Raw genomic sequence first — 22,673 nt, 5'->3', positions numbered from 1 at the left:
AAGTTAGGGATAGGTAAGAATACGTAGAGTTAGGCAAAGGTAAACTACTCACGGTTTACATGGCAGTAAACCTTATACTCCATTTTGGGTGTGTTCTGAGGTAATGTTACCTGTGCATACTCACGAGTTAGAATAACGGGAAATATTCTGTGTCATACTTAACTTGCCTGTACGCCTACTATAGTAGCCTATCCCACACATTCCCTAGTTCGGGTGTTGCCATTACCCGCGAGTCTGGTCGGTCCCTCCCACGACCCACTCTGTCTCTGATCTTAATATTTTCCTTGATGTGGTTCACTTAAGTACACATTCGCTGGAGAAATGTCATCATTCATCTTTTTTTTTAATTAGTCTGTTATGTTTGCGTATCTAATTAAGACCATGTAATGGCGTCTGGTACATAAGAGTCTACAGCGGAGAGGTAGCTTCGTGTATATAAGGCCAGAGTATACATAATGGCCATAAGGGGAAGCGACACTATTGCTATTTTACGTTCACAAGATGTGAACGGGAAGGAGGTGCCAGCGTTCGCAAGACAGCCCAACTGAGCCTTTATTTTTTTTTCTTTGGTGGCGTCTCTTATTATCATTTGAAAAGAATAAACATTTCATTAAGCAATTTTTTTTTGGGGGGGGGCAGCAGTTCGTAATTATTTGTATTTTAAAAAAGCTCTCTTTGTTCGCGGTAATGCATTAGAAAAATATGCATATATATATATATATATATATATATATATATATATATATATATATATATATATATATATATATATATATATATATATATATATATATATATATATATGGGCGAATCACATAGTTACATAGATTCCAAATTAATATTAATAAAATTCTCAAGCAAATGATTTCATCTCTTATAAAATGAAGTTTATAATCAAAGCTCAAAGACCAGTTCTGAATATATATATATGAATTTATATATGAATTTATATATGATAATGTGAAAGATGTGATAGCAGTACTGAAGGGAACTGTGGTCGATGACATATTAATAATAACTTTCTGTACTGAGGGAAAATTTCGTTGCCATTTTGAGATGGTGTTGAAACTGACGAGTTTTGTGTGTCCACTTATCATTAGTGTAAATCACTTATCATTACTGTAAATCACTTATCATTAGTGTAAATCACTTATCATTAGTGTAAATCACTTATCATTACTGTAAATCACTTATCATTAGTGTAAATCACTTATCATTAGTGTAAATCACTTATCATTAGTGTAAATCACTTATCATTACTGTAAATCACTTATCATTAGTGTAAATCACTTATCATTAGTGTAAATCACTTATCCTTAGTGTAAATCACTTATCATTAGTGTAAATCACTTATCATTAGTGTAAATCACTTATCATTACTGTAAATCACTTATCATTACTGTAAATCACTTATCATTAGTGTAAATCACTTATCATTAGTGTAAATCACTTATCATTAGTGTAAATCACTTATCATTAGTGTAAATCACTTATCATTAGTGTAAATCACTTATCATTAGTGTAAATCACTTATCATTAGTGTAAATCACTTATCGTTCAAATATAATGACATTTATTTTACATTTCCATGGACTAAAAGGGGTTTGAATTACTATAAGATTATATAAATAAGTTTTATGATTAAGTTTATTGATAAATGCATCCAATATGCTTATATCGTGATGGATATATGGGTAATGTATTTAAAATCTCTTTGTGTATAACGGTATGACCTTGGATCACCATGACACGACCTCTGACCTGACCCTACCACAGTGGTGTGGCAGCGAACGTGTCACAAGACTGGGTGGAGAGGGCGAGAGGTCCAGCCTAGCCAACCAATCAGCCAACTAACCATTCAGCCAGCCAACCAGCCATTCAGCCATTCAGCCAGCCAACCAACCATTCACCCAGCCAACCAACCATTCAGCCAGCCAACCCGCCAGCCAGCCAACCAGCCAGCAAAGCAGCCAGCCAACCATTCAGCCAGCCAATCAACCAACCAGCCATTCACCCAGCCAACCAACCATTCACCCAGCCAACCAACCAGCCAACCACCCAACCATGCAGCCAACCAACCATCCAGCCAACCAACCATTCAGCCAGCTAACCAACAGGCCATCCAACCAACCACCCAACCATGCAGCCAACCATTCAGCCAGCCAACCAACCACCCAGCCAACCAACAGGCCATCCAACAGGCCATCCAACCAGCCATTGAGCCAGCCAACCACCCAACCAACCAACCACCCAACCAACCACCCAACCAGCCAGTTCCTGCCCCCCGCCAGTCTGAGCATATGGAGGTGCCTTACTTGGAGTTCCAGTAGACCTTGGTGATGACGTGGTACGAGGTCCTCCTCCAACCTTTCTTCTTCAGGATGGCGCCTAGCTGCACCTCGGCTCGACCTCCGCTGTACGCCTCGCTCAGGTCGAATAGATTGATGCCAGCGTCGTAAGCGACCGTTATGATCTCCTCGGCAGTCTCCTCCGACACCTGGGGGCTGAAGGTCACCCAGGTTCCTGTGGCGGGAGGTCATCTGAGGTCACACTACCGTGCCGGGGGGAGGAGGAGGAGGTCATCTGAGGTCATAGTGCCGGGGGGAGGAGGAGGTCATTTGAGGTCATACTACCGTGCCGGGGGGAGGAGGAGGTCATCTGAGGTCATATTACCGGGAGGAGGAGGGAGGAGGAGGTCATCTGGGGTCACACTACCGTGCCGGGGGGAGGAGGAGGTCATCTGGGGTCATATTACCGGGAGGAGGAGGAGAGACAGGAGGAGGTCATCTGAGGTCATACTACCGTGCCGGGGGGACGAGAGACAGGAGGAGGTCATCTGAGGTCATACTACCGTGCCGGGTGAGGAGAGACAGGAGGAGGTCATCTGAGGTCATACTACCGTGCTGGGGAGGGAGGAGGTCATCTGAGGTCATACTACCGTGCCGGGGGAGGGAGAGACAGGAGGAGGTCATCTGAGGTCAAACTACCGTGCAGGTGGGAGGTGAGAGACAGGAGGAGGTCATCTGAGGTCACACTACACCATCAGGGTCATTAAAGCTCTACCTTAGGTCACATTCCCCCTCCTAGAGAGACTTAAGGTCAGCTGAGGTCACACTAAACTACCAGGGAGACAAGGTCAACAGAGGTCACACTACCCTCACAGGGTGTGAAGTCAAACTACCCAACCAGGCTGGAACAAGGGGTCAATAACGTGTTCATAACTATCCCCCCCCGGGTACAGGAGCAAGATAAGGTCAACACTCAGTGCGCTACCTTCCCAAGATGGGCAACACGTAAAATCCAAGTGATCACAACTTTCGTCAACGTACGAAGTCGACACAATAGTTGCATGAGTCTGGCTTCAACACAAGGGACGTAAGGTGTTTGGCTTCAACACAAGGGACGTAAGGTGTTTGGCTTCAACACAAGGAACATGTAAGTGTTTTGGCTTCAACACAAGAGACGTAAGGTGTTCTGGCTTCAACACAAGGGACGTAAGGTGTTTGGCTTCAACACAAGGGACGTAAGGTGTTTGGCTTCAACACAAGGAACATGTAAGTGTTTTGGCTTCAACACAAGGGACGTAAGGTGTTTGGCTTCAACACAAGGAACATGTAAGTGTTTTGGCTTCAACACAAGGGACGTAAGGTGTTTGGCTTCAACACAAGGAACATGTAAGTGTTTTGGCTTCAACACAAGGGACGTAAGGTGTTTGACTTCAACACAAGGAACATGTAAGGTGTTTTGGCTTCAACACAAGGGACGTAAGGTGTTTGACTTCAACACAAGGGACGTAAGGTGTTTTGGCTTCAACACAAGGAACATGTAAGATGTTTTGTCTTCAACACAAGGAACATGTAAGTGTTTTGTCTTCAACACAAGGAACATGTAAGGTGTTTTGGCTTCAACACAAGGGACGTAAGGTGTTTTGGCTTCAACACAGGGAACATGTAAGGTGTTTTGGCTTCAACACAAGGGACGTAAGATGTTTGGCTTCAACACAAGGATCATGTAAGTGTTTTGGCTTCAACACAAGGAACATGTAGGATGTTTGGCTTCAACACAAGGGACGTAAGGTGTTTTGGCTTCAACACAGGGAACATGTAAGGTGTTTTGGCTTCAACACAAGGGACGTAAGATGTTTGGCTTCAACACAAGGATCATGTAAGTGTTTTGGCTTCAACACAAGGAACATGTAAGATGTTTGGCTTCAACACAAGGAACATGTAGGATGTTTTGGGGACGGTAGCATGGCCATTCGAGCCATAACTATGGTTCACTGGCTTCCGTCGCTCACACTGTCTCCCAGTGCCGTCCTCTCTCTCTCTCTCTCTCTCTCTCTCTCTCTCTCTCTCTCTCTCTCTCTCTCTCTCTCTCCCTCTCTCCTCACACGTGTCATCGTCTCACATTCGTCCTCCTCCTTCCCCCCCCCCCCCATACAACACACTGGCCTCCTTCCCCTCTTCCCCTTGAACAATTACCACACACGGGTGAGGGGTCATACATCTCCCCTCCTCCTCACCCCAGCCCAGGTGAGGGTAAGTCCAGGGTGATGTGATGAAGACGGACACACACACACACACACACACACACACACTTATATAAATGTATATTATTTTTCGATTTTACAACTACAAAGCTTTTTCCATTTTCCTTAAAGCAGTAAACCAAGTTAGATAAGGTAAACCAAGTCAGATAAGGTAAACCAAGTCACACTGTAAACTAAATCAAGAAACTAAATTAAGAACAAGAGGGCAATGCGTCAAGTTATGTAAGGTAAACTAACTCAAGTTAGGGTAAGTTAAGTTAAGGTAAATTAACTTAGGTACAGTGAACCACGTTAAGTAGTCCTTCATGTTTTACTCCAATCTTCCCTCCTTAAAGAGCTCTAATTAATTCATTCATTCTCTCTCATACTCTAATTTTCTTTCCTTTGAGATGATGAAGACAAAGGTCATGCCTTGGTCCCAGCCTCATGTTATTAGGTAAACTAAGCCAAGCTCGATGGGTTAATCCATCAAGTTAAGGAAAGTTAAGGATACTCGTTGTAAACTACGGTAAGTTAGGGGTAAACTAAACCAAATCACGGAGGGTAAACTACGGTAAGTTAGGGGTAAACTAAACCAAATCACGGAGGGTAAACTACGGTAAGTTAGGGGTAAACTAAACCAAATCAAGGAGGGTAAACTACGGTAAGTTAGGGATAGGTAAGAATACGTAGAGTTAGGCAAAGGTAAACTACTCACGGTTTACATGGCAGTAAACCTTATACTCCATTTTGGGTGTGTTCTGAGGTAATGTTACCTGTGCATACTCACGAGTTAGAATAACGGGAAATATTCTGTGTCATACTTAACTTGCCTGTACGCCTACTACAGTAGCCTATCCCACACATTCCCTAGTTCGGGTGTTGCCATTACCCGCGAGTCTGGTCGGTCCCTCCCACGACCCACTCTGTCTCTGATCTTAATATTTTCCTTGATGTGGTTCACTTAAGTACACATTCGCTGGAGAAATGTCATCATTCATCTTTTTTTTTAATTAGTCTGTTATGTTTGCGTATCTAATTAAGACCATGTAATGGCGTCTGGTACATAAGAGTCTACAGCGGAGAGGTAGCTTCGTGTATATAAGGCCAGAGTATACATAATGGCCATAAGGGGAAGCGACACTATTGCTATTTTACGTTCACAAGATGTGAACGGGAAGGAGGTGCCAGCGTTCGCAAGACAGCCCAACTGAGCCTTTATTTTTTTTTTTCTTTGGTGGCGTCTCTTATTATCATTTGAAAAGAATAAACATTTCATTAAGCAATTTTTTTTGGGGGGGCAGCAGTTCGTAATTATTTGTATTTTAAAAAAGCTCTCTTTGTTCGCGGTAATGCATTAGAAAAATATGCATATATATATATATATATATATATATATATATATATATATATATATATATATATATATATATATATATATATATATATATATATATATATATGGGCGAATCACATAGTTACATAGATTCCAAATTAATATTAATAAAATTCTCAAGCAAATGATTTCATCTCTTATAAAATGAAGTTTATAATCAAAGCTCAAAGACCAGTTCTGAATATATATATATATGAATTTATATATGAATTTATATATGATAATGTGAAAGATGTGATAGCAGTAATGAAGGGAACTGTGGTCGATGACATATTAATAATAACTTTCTGTACTGAGGGAAAATTTCGTTGCCATTTTAAGATGGTGTTGAAACTGACGAGGTTTTGTGTGTCCACTTATCATTAGTGTAAATCACTTATCATTAGTGTAAATCACTTATCATTAGTGTAAATCACTTATCATTAGTGTAAATCACTTATCCTTAGTGTAAATCACTTATCATTAGTGTAAATCACTTATCATTAGTGTAAATCACTTATCATTAGTGTAAATCACTTATCATTAGTGTAAATCACTTATCATTAGTGTAAATCACTTATCATTAGTGTAAATCACTTATCATTAGTGTAAATCACTTATCATTACTGTAAATCACTTATCATTAGTGTAAATCACTTATCATAAGTGTAAATCACTTATCATTACTGTAAATCACTTATCATTAGTGTAAATCACTTATCGTTCAAATATAATGACATTTATTTTGCATTTCCATGGACTAAAAGGGGTTTGAATTACTATAGGATTATATAAATAAGTTTTATGATTAAGTTTATTGATAAATGCATCCAATATGCTTATATCGTGATGGATATATGGGTAATGTATTTAAAATCTCTTTGTGTATAACGGTATGACCTTGGATCACCATGACACGACCTCTGACCTGACCCTACCACAGTGGTGTGGCAGCGAACGTGTCACAAGACTGGGTGGAGAGGGCGAGAGGTCCAGCCTAGCCAACCAATCAGCCAGCTAACCATTCAGCCAGCCAACCAGCCATTCAGCCATTCAGCCAGCCAACCAACCATTCACCCAGCCAACCAACCATTCAGCCAGCCAACCAGCCAGCAAAGCAGCCAGCCAACCATTCAGCCAGCCAATCAACCAACCAGCCATTCACCCAGCCAACCAACCATTCACCCAGCCAACCAACCAGCCAACCAACCATTCAGCCAGCCAACCAACCATTCAACCAGCCAACCATTCAGCCAGCCAACCAACCAACCAGCCAACCACCCAACCAACCATTCAGCCAGCCAACCAACCATTCAGCCAGCCAACCAACCATTCAGCCAGCCAGCCAACCATTCAACCAACCAACCACCCAGTCAACCACCCAACCAACCATTCAGCCAGCCAACCAACAGGCCATCCAGCCAGCCACCCAACCAACCAACCAACCAACCACCCAACCACCCAACCAACCACCCAACCAGCCAGTTCCTCGTCCCTGCCCGTCCGAGGATATGGAGGTGCCTTACTTGGAGTTCCAGTAGACCTTGGTGATGACGTGGTACGAGGTCCTCCTCCAACCTTTCTTCTTCAGGATGGCGCCTAGCTGCACCTCGGCTCGACCTCCGCTGTACGCCTCGCTCAGGTCGAATAGATTGATGCCAGCGTCGTAAGCGACCGTTATGATCTCCTCGGCAGTCTCCTCCGACACCTGGGGGCTGAAGGTCACCCAGGTTCCTGTGGCGGGAGGTCATCTGAGGTCACACTACCGTGCCGGGGGGAGGAGGAGGAGGTCATCTGAGGTCATAGTGCCGGGGGGAGGAGGAGGTCATTTGAGGTCATACTACCGTGCCGGGGGGAGGAGGAGGTCATCTGAGGTCATATTACCGGGAGGAGGAGGGAGGAGGAGGTCATCTGAGGTCATATTACCGGGAGGAGGAGGGAGGAGGAGGTCATCTGAGGTCATACTACCGTGCCGGGGGGAGGAGGAGGTCATCTGAGGTCATACTACCGTGTTGGGGGAGGAGGAGAGACAGGAGGAGGTCAGCTGAGGTCACACTACCGTGCCGGGGGGAGGAGGAGGTCATCTGAGGTCATACTACCGTGCCGGTGGGGAGGAGGAGAGACAGGAGGAGGTCAGCTGAGGTCATACTACCGTGCCGGGGGGAGGAGGAGGTCATCTGAGGTCATACTACCGTGTTGGGGGAGGAGGAGAGACAGGAGGAGGTCAGCTGAGGTCACACTACCGTGCCGGGGGAGGGAGAGACAGGAGGAGGTCAGCTGAGGTCACACTACCTACCGGGGGGAGGAGAGACAGGAGGAGGTCATCTGAGGTCATACTACCGTGCAGGTGGGAGGTGAGAGACAGGAACAGGTCATCTGAGGTCACACTACACCATCAAGGTCATTAAAGCTCTACCTTAGGTCACATTCCCCCTCCTAGAGAGACTTAAGGTCAGCTGAGGTCACACTAAATTACCAGGGAGACAAGGTCAACAGAGGTCACACTACCCTCACAGGGTGTGAAGTCAAACTACCCAACCAGGCTGGAACAAGGGGTCAATACCTGTACATAACTATCCCCCCGGGTACAGGAGCAAGATAAGGTCAACACTCAGTGCGCTACCTTCCCAAGATGGGCAACACGTAAAATCCAAGCGATCACAACTTTCGTCAACGTACGAAGTCGACACAATAGTTGCATGAGTCTGGCTTCAACATCAGGAGCAAGTGCAAGATGTATTTTGGCTTCAACACAAGGGACGTAAGGTGTTTGGCTTCAACACAAGGAACATGTAAGTGTTTTGGCTTCAACACAAGGGACGTAAGGTGTTTGACTTCAACACAAGGGACGTAAGGTGTTTGGCTTCAACACAAGGAACATGTAAGTGTTTTGGCTTCAACACAAGGGACGTAAGGTGTTTTGGCTTCAACACAAGGAACATGTAAGGTGTTTTGGCTTCAACACAAGGGACGTAAGGTGTTTGACTTCAACACAAGGGACGTAAGGTGTTTGGCTTCAACACAAGGAACGTGTAAGATGTTTGGCTTCAACACAAGGAACATGTAAGTGTTTTGGCTTCAACACAAGGGACGTAAGGTGTTTGGTCTTCAACACAAGGAACATGTAAGATGTTTGGCTTCAACACAAGGGACGTAAGGTGTTTTGGCTTCAACACAAGGAACATGTAAGGTGTTTTGGCTTCAACACAAGGGACGTAAGGTGTTTGACTTCAACACAAGGGACGTAAGGTGTTTGGCTTCAACACAAGGAACGTGTAAGATGTTTGGCTTCAACACAAGGAACATGTAAGTGTTTTGGCTTCAACACAAGGGACGTAAGGTGTTTGGTCTTCAACACAAGGAACATGTAAGATGTTTGGCTTCAACACAAGGGACGTAAGGTGTTTGGCTTCAACACAAGGAACGTGTAAGATGTTTGGCTTCAACACAAGGGACGTAAGGTGTTTGCTCTTCAACACAAGGGACGTAAGATGTTTGGCTTCAACACAAGGAACATGTAAGATGTTTGGCTTCAACACAAGGGACGTAAGGTGTTTGGTCTTCAACACAAGGGACGTAAGATGTTTGGCTTCAACACAAGGAACATGTAAGTGTTTTGGCTTCAACACAAGGGACGTAAGGTGTTTGGCTTCAACACAAGGGACGTAAGGTGTATGGTCTTCAACACAAGGAACATGTAAAATGTTTGGCTTCAACACAAGGGACGTAAGGTGTTTGGTATTCAACACAAGGGACGTAAGGTGTTTGGTCTTCAACACAAGGAACATGTAAGATGTTTGGCTTCAACACAAGGAACATGTAAGATGTTTGGCTTCAACACAAGGAACATGTAAGATGTTTGGCTTCAACACAAGGAACATGTAAGATGTTTGGCTTCAACACAAGGAACATGTAAGTGTTTTGGCTTCAACACAAGGAACATGTAAGGTGTTTTGGCTTCAACACAAGGGACGTAAGGTGTTTGGCTTCAACACAAGGAACGTGTAAGATGTTTGGCTTCAACACAAGGAACATGTAAGTGTTTTGGCTTCAACACAAGGAACATGTAAGTGTTTTGGCTTCAACACAAGGAACATGTAAGATGTTTGGCTTCAACACAAGGAACATGTAAGATGTTTGGCTTCAACACAAGGGACGTAAGGTGTTTGGCTTCAACACAAGGAACGTGTAAGATGTTTGGCTTCAACACAAGGAACATGTAAGATGTTTGGCTTCAACACAAGGAACGTGTAAGATGTTTGGCTTCAACACAAGGAACATGTAAGATGTTTGGCTTCAACACAAGGAACATGGCTTCACACAAGGAACATGTAAGATGTTTGGCTTCAACACAAGGAACATGTAAGTGTTTTGGCTTCAACACAAGGAACATGTAAGTGTTTTGGCTTCAACACAAGGAACATGTAAGTGTTTTGGCTTCAACACAAGGAACATGTAAGATGTTTGGCTTCAACACAAGGGACGTAAGATGTTTGGCTTCAACACAAGGAACATGTAAGATGTTTGGCTTCAACACAAGGAACATGTAAATGTTTTGGCTTCAACACAAGGGACGTAAGGTGTTTTGGCTTCAACACAGGGAACATGTAAGGTGTTTTGGCTTCAACACAAGGGACGTAAGATGTTTGGCTTCAACACAAGGAACATGTAAGTGTTTTGGCTTCAACACAAGGGACGTAAGATGTTTGGCTTCAACACAAGGAACATGTAAGATGTTTGGCTTCAACACAAGGAACATGTAAATGTTTTGGCTTCAACACAAGGGACGTAAGGTGTTTTGGCTTCAACACAGGGAACATGTAAGGTGTTTTGGCTTCAACACAAGGGACGTAAGATGTTTGGCTTCAACACAAGGAACATGTAAGTGTTTTGGCTTCAACACAAGGGACGTAAGATGTTTGGCTTCAACACAAGGAACATGTAAGATGTTTGGCTTCAACACAAGGAACATGTAAATGTTTTGGCTTCAACACAAGGGACGTAAGGTGTTTTGGCTTCAACACAGGGAACATGTAAGGTGTTTTGGCTTCAACACAAGGGACGTAAGATGTTTGGCTTCAACACAAGGAACATGTAAGTGTTTTGGCTTCAACACAAGGGACGTAAGATGTTTGGCTTCAACACAAGGAACATGTAAGGTGTTTTGGCTTCAACACAAGGGACATGTAAGATGCATGGCTTCAACACAAGGAACATGTAAGATGTTTGGCTTCCACACAAGGAACATGTAGGATGTTTTGGGGACGGTAGCATGGCCATTCGAGCCATAACTATGGTTCACTGGCTTCCGTCGCTCACACTGTCTCCCAGTGCCGTCCTCTCTCTCTCTCTCTCTCTCTCTCTCTCTCTCTCTCTCACACACACACACACACACACAACCTGAAGCCTCACCTCATTCCTATTTTGTGTGTGTGTGTGTGTGTGTGTGTGAGAGAGAGAGAGAGAGAGAGAGAGAGAGAGAGAGAGAGAGAGAGAGAGAGAGAGAGAGAGAGAGAGAGAGAGCTGTTGTGTGTTGGAGAAGGCTGTTGGAGACGGGTTGGAGGATGTAGCTGAGGGAGTTGGACGTGTTGGAGAAAGAGTCGCGCGCGCGTGTGTGTGTGTGTGTGTCTGTGTTCGGGGGGAGGGGGGTTGAGGGAGAGGGGAGGGGCGGAGGGGAGGGGCGGAGGGGAGGGGAGGGGCGGTGGGGAGGGGGGGAGGGGAGGGGAGGGGGGAGGAGGGGGGGGGGGGGTTGGTTCAAAGGGCCGGGAGGCGAGGCAGTTGTGTAAACAAACTTCCACAAATGAGACTGGTCCGTCCCCCGCTGTGTAAACTGCGGCAGTTTATTGTGTTGTAACGACCTCGTTAAACTGCGGCAGTTTATTGTGTTGTAACAACCTCTTTAAACTACGGCAGTTTATTGTGTTGTAACGACCTCGTTAAACTGCGGCAGTTTATTGTGTTGTAACAACCTCGTTAAACTGCGGCAGTTTATTGTGTTGTAACAACCTCGTTAAACTGCGGCAGTTTATTGTGTTGTAACGACCTCGTTAAACTGCGGCAGTTTATTGTGTTGTAACGACCTCGTTAAACTGCGGCAGTTTATTGTGTTGTAACAACCTCTTTAAACTACGGCAGTTTATTGTGTTGTAACGACCTCGTTAAACTGCGGCAGTTTATTGTGTTGTAACGACCTCGTTAAACTGCGGCAGTTTATTGTGTTGTAACGACCTCGTTAAACTGTGGCAGTTTACCGTCACTAGATCCTTACACCTGAGGCAGTTCACAACCACAAACAGTTTGTAACCACGCCAGTTTAGTCCATGGGGAGGTCCATGTAAATCACAGAGACGACCAGACAAGATGTAAACACAAGATCTTGTAGGAGTGTAGTTCCAGTTCTCACAAGGACTCACAAATCTTATGTTTCTCCCGTTTTCTCCTTGTCTCTCCCGTTTTCTCCTTGTCTCTCCCGTTTTCTCCTTTCTTCTCAACTGGACAAGAACGTTCTCCCATTTTCTTTAACCTTTCTGTTTATCATGTATCCATCATGCCCCCTTCAAGTACCTGGTTCCTTCGTCTATACAAATACAACAACAACAACAACAACAACAACAACAACATAAAACAAATAAACTGTTCCATGTTGACATTGTTCAATTGGATAGATGAGGGTCAGGTCAAGTCTCCGGTCATTAGACAATTACAGGTCACCTCCGTAACTGCTGACCTGACCCAATAAGGTACTTCCTTATGTACCAGTCCAAATTCAGCCTTCCTCTAGGACCTTCTCCATCAAATCTACATTATACCCCTCTGCAAGAGAAATCAACATCATGTATATATATATATATATATATATATATATATATATATATATATATATATATATATATATATATATATAGTCCATATATAACTCTTTCAAACCATACCACAAACTGTGTCTATGTCCGTGTGTCTCTCTGTCTCTCTGTGTCTGTCTACTACAGAGAGCTGTCATGAGGTGGTCACAAACACACACACACACACAAACACACCTCTCGGAGGTCATCATGAGGTCAAAAAAGATGAGGAGGAGGAGCAGGAGGAGGAGTAGGAGGTCAAAGAAGAGTAGGAGGAGCAGTAGGAGGAGTAGGAGGTCAAAGAAGAGGAGGAGCAGGAGGAGGAGGAGGTCAAAGAAGAGGAGGAGGAGCAGGAGGAGGAGTAGGAGGTCAAAGAAGAGGAGGAGGGGCAGGAGGAGGAGTAGGAGGTCAAAGAAGAGGAGGAGGAGCAGGAGGAGGAGTAGGAGGTCAAAGAAGAGGAGCAGGAGCAGGAGGAGGAGTAGGAGGTCAAAGAAGAGGAGGAGCAGGAGGAGGAGGAGGTCAAAGAAGAGGAGGAGGAGGAGAAGGAGTAGGAGGTCAAAGAAGAGGAGGAGGAGCAGGAGGAGGAGGAGGAGGTCATAGAAGAGGAGGAGGGGCAGGAGGAGGAGGAGGAGGAGGAGGAGGAGTAGGAGGTCATAGAAGAGGAGCAGGAGGAGGAGTAGGAGGTCAAAGAAGAGGAGCAGGAGCAGGAGGAGGAGTAGGAGGTCAAAGAAGAGGAGCAGGAGGAGAAGGAGGAGTAGGAGGTCAAAGAAGAGGAGGAGGAGCAGGAGGAGGAGTAGGAGGTCAAAGAAGAGGAGGAGGAGCAGGAGGAGGAGGACGTCAAAGAAGAGGAGTAGGAGGAGGAGGAGGAGGAGGAGGAGGTCAAAGAAGAGGAGGAGGAGTAGGAGGTCAAAGAAGAGGAGGAGGGGCAGGAGGAGGAGGAGGAGGAGGAGGAGGAGGAGGAGGAGGAGGAGGAGGAGAAGGAGGAGTAGGAGATCAAAGAGGAGGAGGAGCAGGAGGAGTAGGAGGTCAAAGAAGAGGAGCAGGAGGAGCAGGAGGAGGAGGAGGCAGAGGAGAGGAGGAGGAGGAGGAGGAGGAGGAGGAGGAGGAGGTCAAAGAAGAGGAGTAGGAGGAGGAGGAGGAGGAGGAGGTCAAAGAAGAGGAGGAGGAGTAGGAGGTCAAAGAAGAGGAGCAAGAGCAGGAGGAGGAGTAGGAGGAGGAGCAGGAGGAGTAGGAGGAGGAGTAGGAGGTCAAAGAAGAGGAGCAGGAGGAGAAGGAGGAGTAGGAGGCAGAAGAGAGGAGGAGGAGGAGAAGGAGGAGGAGGTCAAAGAAGAGGAGGAGCAGGAGGAGGAGTAGGAGGTCAAAGAAGAGGAGGAGGAGGAGGTCGTCCAACCAAGGGGGGAAGTTTTCCTTACTCACCGAGGCCGAGGTGCGACACGCGCAGACCTGACTTGCCCAGGGGCTTGTACCTGAGGGCGGAGGCCAGGGAGGACTGGCGGGACACGATGGCTTGTGAGTCGCTGCGGGTGGACACATGATCACCGCCACAACCTTGGAATTCCTCCATACACTCCAGTGAGGCGATGGGCGCTCGCCTGCGTGCGTGGGAAACGGAGAGGCGGGGGGAGGAGGAGGAGAAGGAAGGGGGAGAGAAGAGAAAGGAGGTGGAGGGAGGAGGGAAGGAAGGAAGGAAGGAAGGGAAGAAAAATCACCCTGTTACTATTGTTAATAAAGATTATATAATTTTTAAAATAGTTATCCTGATTATATATATATATATATATATATATATATATATATATATATATATATATATATATATATATATATATATATATATATATGTGGGTCCTTGTCTTATAAAAGGCCCCTATATTCCTTCTATATCATATCTAAGGACAGAGCGGCAACACACAGATGAGTATAACTGAAAGAAAATGGAAGAGAACCTATAGAAAACGGGAAGAGAGAGAGAGAGAGAGAGAGAGAGAGAGAGAGAGAGAGAGAGAGAGAGAGAGAGAGAGACTAATCCTCGCGTCTCATTAACCCGAAAAAGAAATATATATATATATATATATATATATATATATATATATATATATATATATATATATATATATATATATATATATCTTAGATATTCGTCATCAATGGCGAACTAGATAGAAATCTATGGGGAATATAGACGGAAATATAAACACTGAAAGTCACATAATTATTATAGATATAAATCCTAAATATTTATTTATAAAGGAGACACATAGCACTGTATTGCGCCAGAGCAACTGGCGTATTAACTCATGGCAGCGTTGAACTCTCCTTGACCGAGGGCGTGATGTTTAAGGGAGAGAGAGAGAGAGAGAGAGAGAGAGAGAGAGAGAGAGAGAGAGAGAGAGAGAGAGAGAGAGAGTTTTCACCAAACTCTCATTGCATCCCTTATCATAACACATATCGCACATGCCTTAACACTGGAAGTCATTGAGAGAGAGAGAGAGAGAGAGAGAGAGAGAGAGAGAGAGAGAGAGAGAGAGAGAGAGAGAGAGAGAGAGAGAGCATCAAACCACACATGCTGTTAGCGCAGAAACGAAAAAGTGTGACCAACCAGTTATTAATTACCGTGAAAACAACTATGTGTATATTAGTGAGAGCTTTTAGTAAGGGTTGCGTGAGAGAGAGAGAGAGAGAGAGAGAGAGAGAGAGAGAGAGAGAGAGAGAGAGAGAGAGAGAGAGAGAGAGATCAGAGATCACATCATGTCACTAACAAGACTATGTGTTAACACTGCCTAAGAAAGAATATGTGCGCCCAGTGCAAATGACAGCGTGTACAGTGCCTCACACATGCACGTGTGTGTGTGTGTGTGTGTATGTGTAAGTATGAATATATATATATATATATATATATATATATATATATATATATATATATATATATATATATATATATATATATATATATTCCTATGAGTCTACGGGGAAAATGAAACACGAAAAGTTCCCAAGTGCACTTTCGTGTAATAATCACATCATCAGGGGAGATGATGTGATTATTACACGAAAGTGCACTTGGGAACTTTTCGTGTTTCATTTTCCCCGTGGACTCAGGAATATCTTGGTCACTCGCAAAATTGTGACCCTTTCCAATATATATATATATATATATATATATATATATATATATATATATATATATATATATATATATATATATATGGGACGTTGTATGCATATAAAATGTGTGTGTGTGTGTGTGTGTGTGTGTGTGTGTGTGTGTGTGTGTGTGTGCGTGCCTGAGCGTGCGCGCGTGCGTTCTTGCGTGCGTGCGTGCGAGTGAGTGTCCGAGCGACTGTATGTGCGAGTTTGTGCGGTGAAGGAAGCCAAAAGTGTGAGTGGAGAGGGTTAATATGAGCAGGTGTGAGCCAGTGTGGCGAGGCGAGGCTGACGAACCACAAGCCCGTCAGCCCACAAAGCTCCGCCCAGCGGTGCTAGGCTGACGAACCACAGGCCCGTCAGCCCACAAAGCTCCGCCCAGCGGCTATAAGCTAACGAACCACAAGCCCGTCACCCTAAGCTCCGCCCAGCAGCTATAGGCAGACGAACCAGAAGCCCGTCACCTTAAGCTTCGCCCAGCGGCTGTAGGCTAACGGACAACAAGCCCGTCACCCTAAGCTCCGCCCAGCGGCTGTAGGCTAACGAACCACAAGCCCGTCACCGTCAAGCTCCGCCCAGCGGCTATAGGCTGACGAACCACAAGCCCGTCACTCTAAGCTCCGCCCAGCGGCTATAAGCTGACGAACCATAAGCGCGCCACCCTAAGCTCCGCCCAGCGGCGCTAAGCTAACGAACCACAAGCTCGTCACTCTAAGCTCCGCCCAGCGGCTGTAGACTGACGAACCACAAGCCCGTCACCCTAAGCTCCGCCCAGCAGCTATAGGCAAACGAACCATAAGCGCGCCACCCTAAGCTCCGCCCAGCGGCGCTAAGCTAACGAACCACAAGCCCGTTACCCTAAGCTCCGCCCAGCGGCTATAGGCTGACGAACCACAGGCCCGTCACTCCCGCAGAAGCTCCTCCCACACACAGACACATCACACCACACACCACAAAGCCAAACGAGTGAACCAAGAATTTATCTTTATCATTAACATTAAACATTATCTTTATCATTAACAACCACATACTTTGGTGGCGACTCGGCAGAGGGACTGTTGTTGCCATGGTAACTGGAAAAAGTATAAATAAGACCTTTAACAACTGGAATTCTGGACATTTGAAGTTGAGGGAAAAAAGATAGTGAATGTCTCACCAAAAAAAAGGATGAAACTTTTTGAAAAATCAAATGGATTTAAGGGAAAAAAAATTGAATAATGGCTGTCACTATACGCCATTTTAATGTTTATTTTATTTTTATTTTTTTTTACGTATGTCTTCATTAAATATCATAATGTTCGTTTATCATGAATAAACACATCAAGATGCTAATTCAAATTGATTCATTATACAATGAGGTTAGGCTTGAAAGGGGAATAGAAAACGGTTTGAGGGACATTTCTTGTTAATGGGGTAACTACATTAGACCACACCCACCAGCAGACAACCACATAGACACACAGAAATACACACGATATACACACGTACCGACATATACAAACGTATACTCACGAGTATACCTGGAGTATACCAGAGGTAAACTCTCTGTTACAGAACTACCTCATTAATCGAAGGAATTCAGAAGTTACAGCTGTAATGGGACGAACATAATAGGGTGGAGAACGAAAACGACAAGCAACCGGGACGAAGAAAACGGGTCGAGGGGAGGGGGGGGGGGGAAGAACACACACACACACACAAACAAACAAACACACAGGGATACTCAAAACCTTGGAAACAAACAAACAAACAAAAAAATCTCTTTTCGTTTGAGGTTAGGACACAAGAGCCTTACGTCACAACCCGGCTACAACAACAACAACAACAACAACAACAACAAACAACAACAACAAAAACAACAACAACAACAACAACAACAACAACATGAACTCTTGACCCCACTGTGGTGTGTCCTGACCTCACAGCGAGCTTATGTATATATATATATATATATATATATATATATATATATATATATATATATATATATATATATATATATATATATATTATGGTTAAAAATATATTACATAACATATCTGCGTTTGTTAGTAAAGTGGTTGGTCACCCATGAGGTCAAAGGTCAAGGCGTGGGGCAGGTTGACCTGACCTGACCTGACCTGACCCCTTGTCTATATCTCAGAGGGCAATTTCAACGTTTCAAAAACTCCCTTGTTATCATCTAAATCATTATATTAATCTATTTAGTAACATCTGTGTCCCGCCATACCCCCAGGGAAATATAATATATGTATTTTTTTTCTCTTTTTTACATGAGAGAAAATTCTAAATTCATTTAGAGATAATATATATATATATTTCATGAGGTGTCATGTTCCCATTTTTGTTTTTCTTCTTCTTCTTCTTCTCAACTCGCAAATACCATTTTCTTTTTTTTGGGGGGAGAGGGGAAGGAAGGGGGGGGAGAGGGGAAGGAAGGGGGGGGATTTTGGGTTGGGGGAGGGGGAAATTTTGGGATGGGGGAAAGGGGGAAAATTTTGGGTTGGGGGGGGAAAGGGGGGAAATTTTGGGTTGTGGGGGGGGGAAAGGGGGGGAAATTTTGGGGACACGATGATTATAACTATGAGAGAGAGAGAGAGAGAGAGAGAGAGAGAGAGAGAGAGAGAGAGAGAGAGAGAGAGAGAGAGAGAGGGGAGGGAGGTGTTATAAAATTGCATTATGGGTGTGGGAGGGGGAGAGAGAAGAGGGGGGGGGGTGTTATAGTGGGAGAGGGGGGGTGTGAAATTGCAAGGGACCAAACCTGGTTTACATCAAGCATAAGACGCTGATGTAAACTTTGGTTTACGAGGGAGGGAGTGTAGGGGGAGGGAGGAGTAGGAGAGAGAGAGAGGCGCCCCCACACTGCTGGTGGTAACGGAGTGTGTGTGGGGGGGGTGGGGGTTAGGTGTATCTGGGGATGAGTAAACCACGAGAGTAAACCAAGACACAACACCTTGTTTTAAGCTGCCATTAAACCATGAAAGTAAACCAAGGGGCAAAAACCATGTTATAAAGTGTCAGTAAACCATGAAAGTAAACCACGACACAAAAACCTTGTTATAAGCAGTCAGTAAACCACGAAAGTAAACCAAGGGACAGGGTTAGTAAACCACGAAAGTAAGCCAAGGTATGAAACCTTGCTTTAAGCTAAGGTTAGTAAACCACGCAGGTAAACCAAGGGAGAAAACCTTCTTATAAACCAAGGTTGGTAAACCACGGAGTAAGGACTAAACCACAGAAGTAAACCAAGCAACTCTTTCAAGCAAGGGAAGGTAAACCATGGAAATACTCCAAAAAAAAAACGTAATCAGGGTCAAGTTAGTAAACCACGAAAATAAACCTTGGTTCAAGCTTAGGTTAGTAAACCATGGAAGTAAACCAAGGACGGAAAAAACGTTTTAGTCAGAGGTAAACCCAAAGGGAAGTTTGTGTAAACCAACATGATCATCATAAACCGGTACACCATCATTAGAATGGGAGTAAACCTTTCATGTAAACCATGCCTTCAAGTCACGAGAGTAAACCAAAGGATGTAGACTATTACGTAAACGGCAGTAAACCAATTTGAATTATGAGAAAAGGTTTATACACATGGGGTAAACTAAACACGTAAATGTGTTAAACAGGAAGTAATTCAAGAGGTAAACCAAAAAGGTAAACCCAGCCAGTGAGGCTGACTTAAAGAGGCCAGGTTTACCCCTAGGGAACGTACACTGTGAGGGATACACGTCCAAGTAAAACAGGTAAACCAGACAGGTAAACCAAGTTTACATAAAAAAAAGGTAAACCACAATGGAAAAAAAAATATTCAAGCAAATCATATAAATAATTCCTAAAAGTTTACCTCTTAAGTAAACTAAGTATACACAGTAAACATTGAGGTGCGATGTAAACCCATAGGAACGTGACATTTAAAATCAACGAGTTAGGTCGTTTAAAAAACACCAGATTAACGCAGGCGATCAACGATATTAACCGTGGTTAATGAAGGGGGGGAGGGGGAAAGAGGAGGGGGTGTTCAATACGTTTAATATGAGGAGGTAAACCAAAAGCCACAATGTGAGGTAAACCAGCTAGACCCCAAAAAGGGGGTCATTGTTGCCAGCCGTAAGACTCAAAAGTCCTTTTTGTGTTGTGAGTTTACGACATAGCATTATTATGAGCATTTATTCACACACACACACACACACACACACACACACACACACACACACACACACATACACACGACAGGAAAAACGGTGTGTGTGTGTGTGTGTGTGTGTGTGTGTGTGTGTGTGTGTGTGTGTGTGTGCGCGCACTGCGTTTTCTACGAGTGTCACTATGATGCCTTTTAACTCCTCACTCTCTTCTGCAATGTCTCTACTTAAACGCAGAGGGAGAGAGAGAGAGAGAGAGGGGAGGTTGTAGGAGGTTAAAGGAGGTTGTAGGAGGTTGTAGGAGGTTAAGGGAGGTTGTGGAGGTTGTAGGAGGTTAAGGGAGGGTTGTAGGTTGTAGGAGGTTAAGGGAGGTTGGAGGTTGTAGGAGGTTAAGGGAGGTTGTGGGAGGTTGTAGGAGGTTAAGGGAGGGTTGTAGGTTGTAGGAGGTTAAGGGAGGTTGGAGGTTGTAGGAGGTTAAGGGAGGTTGTGGGAGGTTGTAGGAGGTTAAGGGAGGGTTGTAGGTTGTAGGAGGTTAAGGGAGGTTGGAGGTTGTAGGAGGTTAAGGGAGGTTGGAGGTTGTAGGAGGTTAAGGGAGGGTTGTAGGTTGGAGGTTGTAGGAGGTTAAGGGAGGTTGGAGGTTGTAGGAGGTTAAGGGAGGTTGGAGGTTGTAGGAGGTTAAGGGAGGGTTGTAGGTTGTAGGAGGTTAAGGGAGTTTGGAGGTTGTAGGAGGTTAAGAGAGGTTGGAGGTTGTAGGAGGTGAAGGGAGGGTTGTAGGTTGTAGGAGGTTGTAGGAGGTTAAGGGAGGTTGGAGGTTGTAGGAGGTTAAGGGAGGGTTGTAGGTTGGAGGTTGTAGGAGGTTAAGGGAGGTTGGAGGTTGTAGGAGGTTAAGGGAGGTTGGAGGTTGTAGGAGGTTAAGGGAGGTTGGAGGTTGTAGGAGGTTAAGGGAGGGTTGTAGGTTGGAGGAGGTTGTAGGAGGTTAAGGGAGGTTGGAGGTTGTAGGAGTTTAAGGGAGGGTTGTAGGTTGTAGGAGGTTAAGGGAGGTTGGAGGTTGTAGGAGGTTAAGGGAGGGTTGTAGGTTGTAGGGGGTTGTAGGAGGTTAAGGGAGGTTGGAGGTTGTAGGAGGTTAAGGGAGGGTTGTAGGTTGTAGGAGGTGGTAGGAGGTTAAGGGAGGTTGGAGGTTGTAGGAGGTTAAGGGAGGGTTGTAGGTTGGAGGTTGTAGGAGGTTAAGTGTGTGTCTGTGTGTTTAAGGTAATTTTGAGGTTGAGGGGTTGTGATGTGAGGGGACAGACACACACACACACACAACACCACACACCACGGGTCAGTGAACAACCACACACCACGGGCCAGTGAACAACCACACACCACGGGTCAGTGAACAACCACACACCACGGGCCAGTGAACAACCACACACCACGGGGCCAGTGAACAACCAAACACCACGGGTCCAGTGAACAACCACACACCACGGGTCAGTGAACAACCACACACCACGGGCCAGTGAACAACCACACACCACGGGGCCAGTGAACAACCACACACCACGGGGCCAGTGAACAACCACACACCACGGGGTCAGTGAACAACCACACACCACGGGGCCAGTGAACAACCACACACCACGGGGCCAGTGAACAACCACACACCACGGGTCAGTGAACAACCACACACCACGGGGCCAGTGAACAACCACACACCACGGGGCCAGTGAACAACCACACACCACGGGGCCAGTGAACAACCACACACCACGGGGCCAGTGAACAACCACACACCACGGGGCCAGTGAACAACCACACGCCACGGGCCAGTGAACAACCACACACCACGGGGCCAGTGAACAACCACACACCACGGGGCCAGTGAACAACCACACACCACGGGCCAGTGAACAACCACACACCACGGGGTCAGTGAACAACCACACACCACGGGGGCCAGTGAACAACCACACACCACGGGCCAGTGAACAACCACACACCACGGGCCAGTGAACAACCACACACCACGGGACCAGTGAACAACCACACACCACGGGGGCCAGTGACAAACCACACACCACGGGTCAGTGAACAACCAAACACCACGGGCCAGTGAACAACCACACACCACGGGCCCAGTGAACAACCACACACCATGGGGCAGTGAACAACCACACACCACGGGACCAGTGAACAACCACACACCACGGGTCAGTGAACAACCACACACCCACGGGGCCAGTGAACAACCACACACCACGGGCTCAGTGAAAAACCACACACCACGGGCCCAGTGAACAACCACACACCACGGGCCAGTGAACAACCACACACCACGGGCCAGTGAACAACCACACACCACGGGGCCAGTGAACAACCACACACCACGGGGGCCAGTGAACAACCACACACCACGGGTCAGTGAACAACCACACACCACGGGCCAGTGAACAACCACACACCACGGGGGCCAGTGAACAACCAAACACCACGGGGTCAGTGAACAACCACACACCACGGGGCCAGTGAACAACCACACACCACGGGGGCCAGTGAACAACCACACACCACGGGGGCCAGTGAACAACCACACACCACGGGTCAGTGAACAACCATACACCACGGGCCAGTGAACAACCACACACCACGGGGCCAGTGAACAA

At 45.5% G+C, this 22,673-nt stretch overlaps 1 protein-coding gene across 1 annotated transcript in view; it reads right to left on the bottom strand.

Moving 5' to 3' along the window:
• Nucleotides 1-22,673, bottom strand: part of Hk (potassium voltage-gated channel subfamily A regulatory beta subunit hyperkinetic) — a 222,445-nt gene that overhangs the window by 31,407 nt on the left and 168,365 nt on the right. The window contains exons 5-7 of the mRNA XM_071692804.1: nucleotides 16,921-16,962; nucleotides 14,162-14,337; nucleotides 7,430-7,637 (exon numbers count right to left, since the gene is read on the bottom strand). Coding sequence (XP_071548905.1) covers nucleotides 7,430-7,637; nucleotides 14,162-14,337; nucleotides 16,921-16,962 — 426 coding nt within the window. The remainder of the gene's footprint in view (nucleotides 1-7,429; nucleotides 7,638-14,161; nucleotides 14,338-16,920; nucleotides 16,963-22,673) is intronic.

The sequence above is a fragment of the Panulirus ornatus genome, chromosome 55, assembly GCF_036320965.1.
Source record: "Panulirus ornatus isolate Po-2019 chromosome 55, ASM3632096v1, whole genome shotgun sequence".
NCBI classification, from domain to species: domain Eukaryota; kingdom Metazoa; phylum Arthropoda; class Malacostraca; order Decapoda; family Palinuridae; genus Panulirus; species Panulirus ornatus.
The sequence above is the reverse complement of the archived record's forward strand: the minus strand, read 5'-3'. Positions and strand labels throughout refer to the sequence as shown.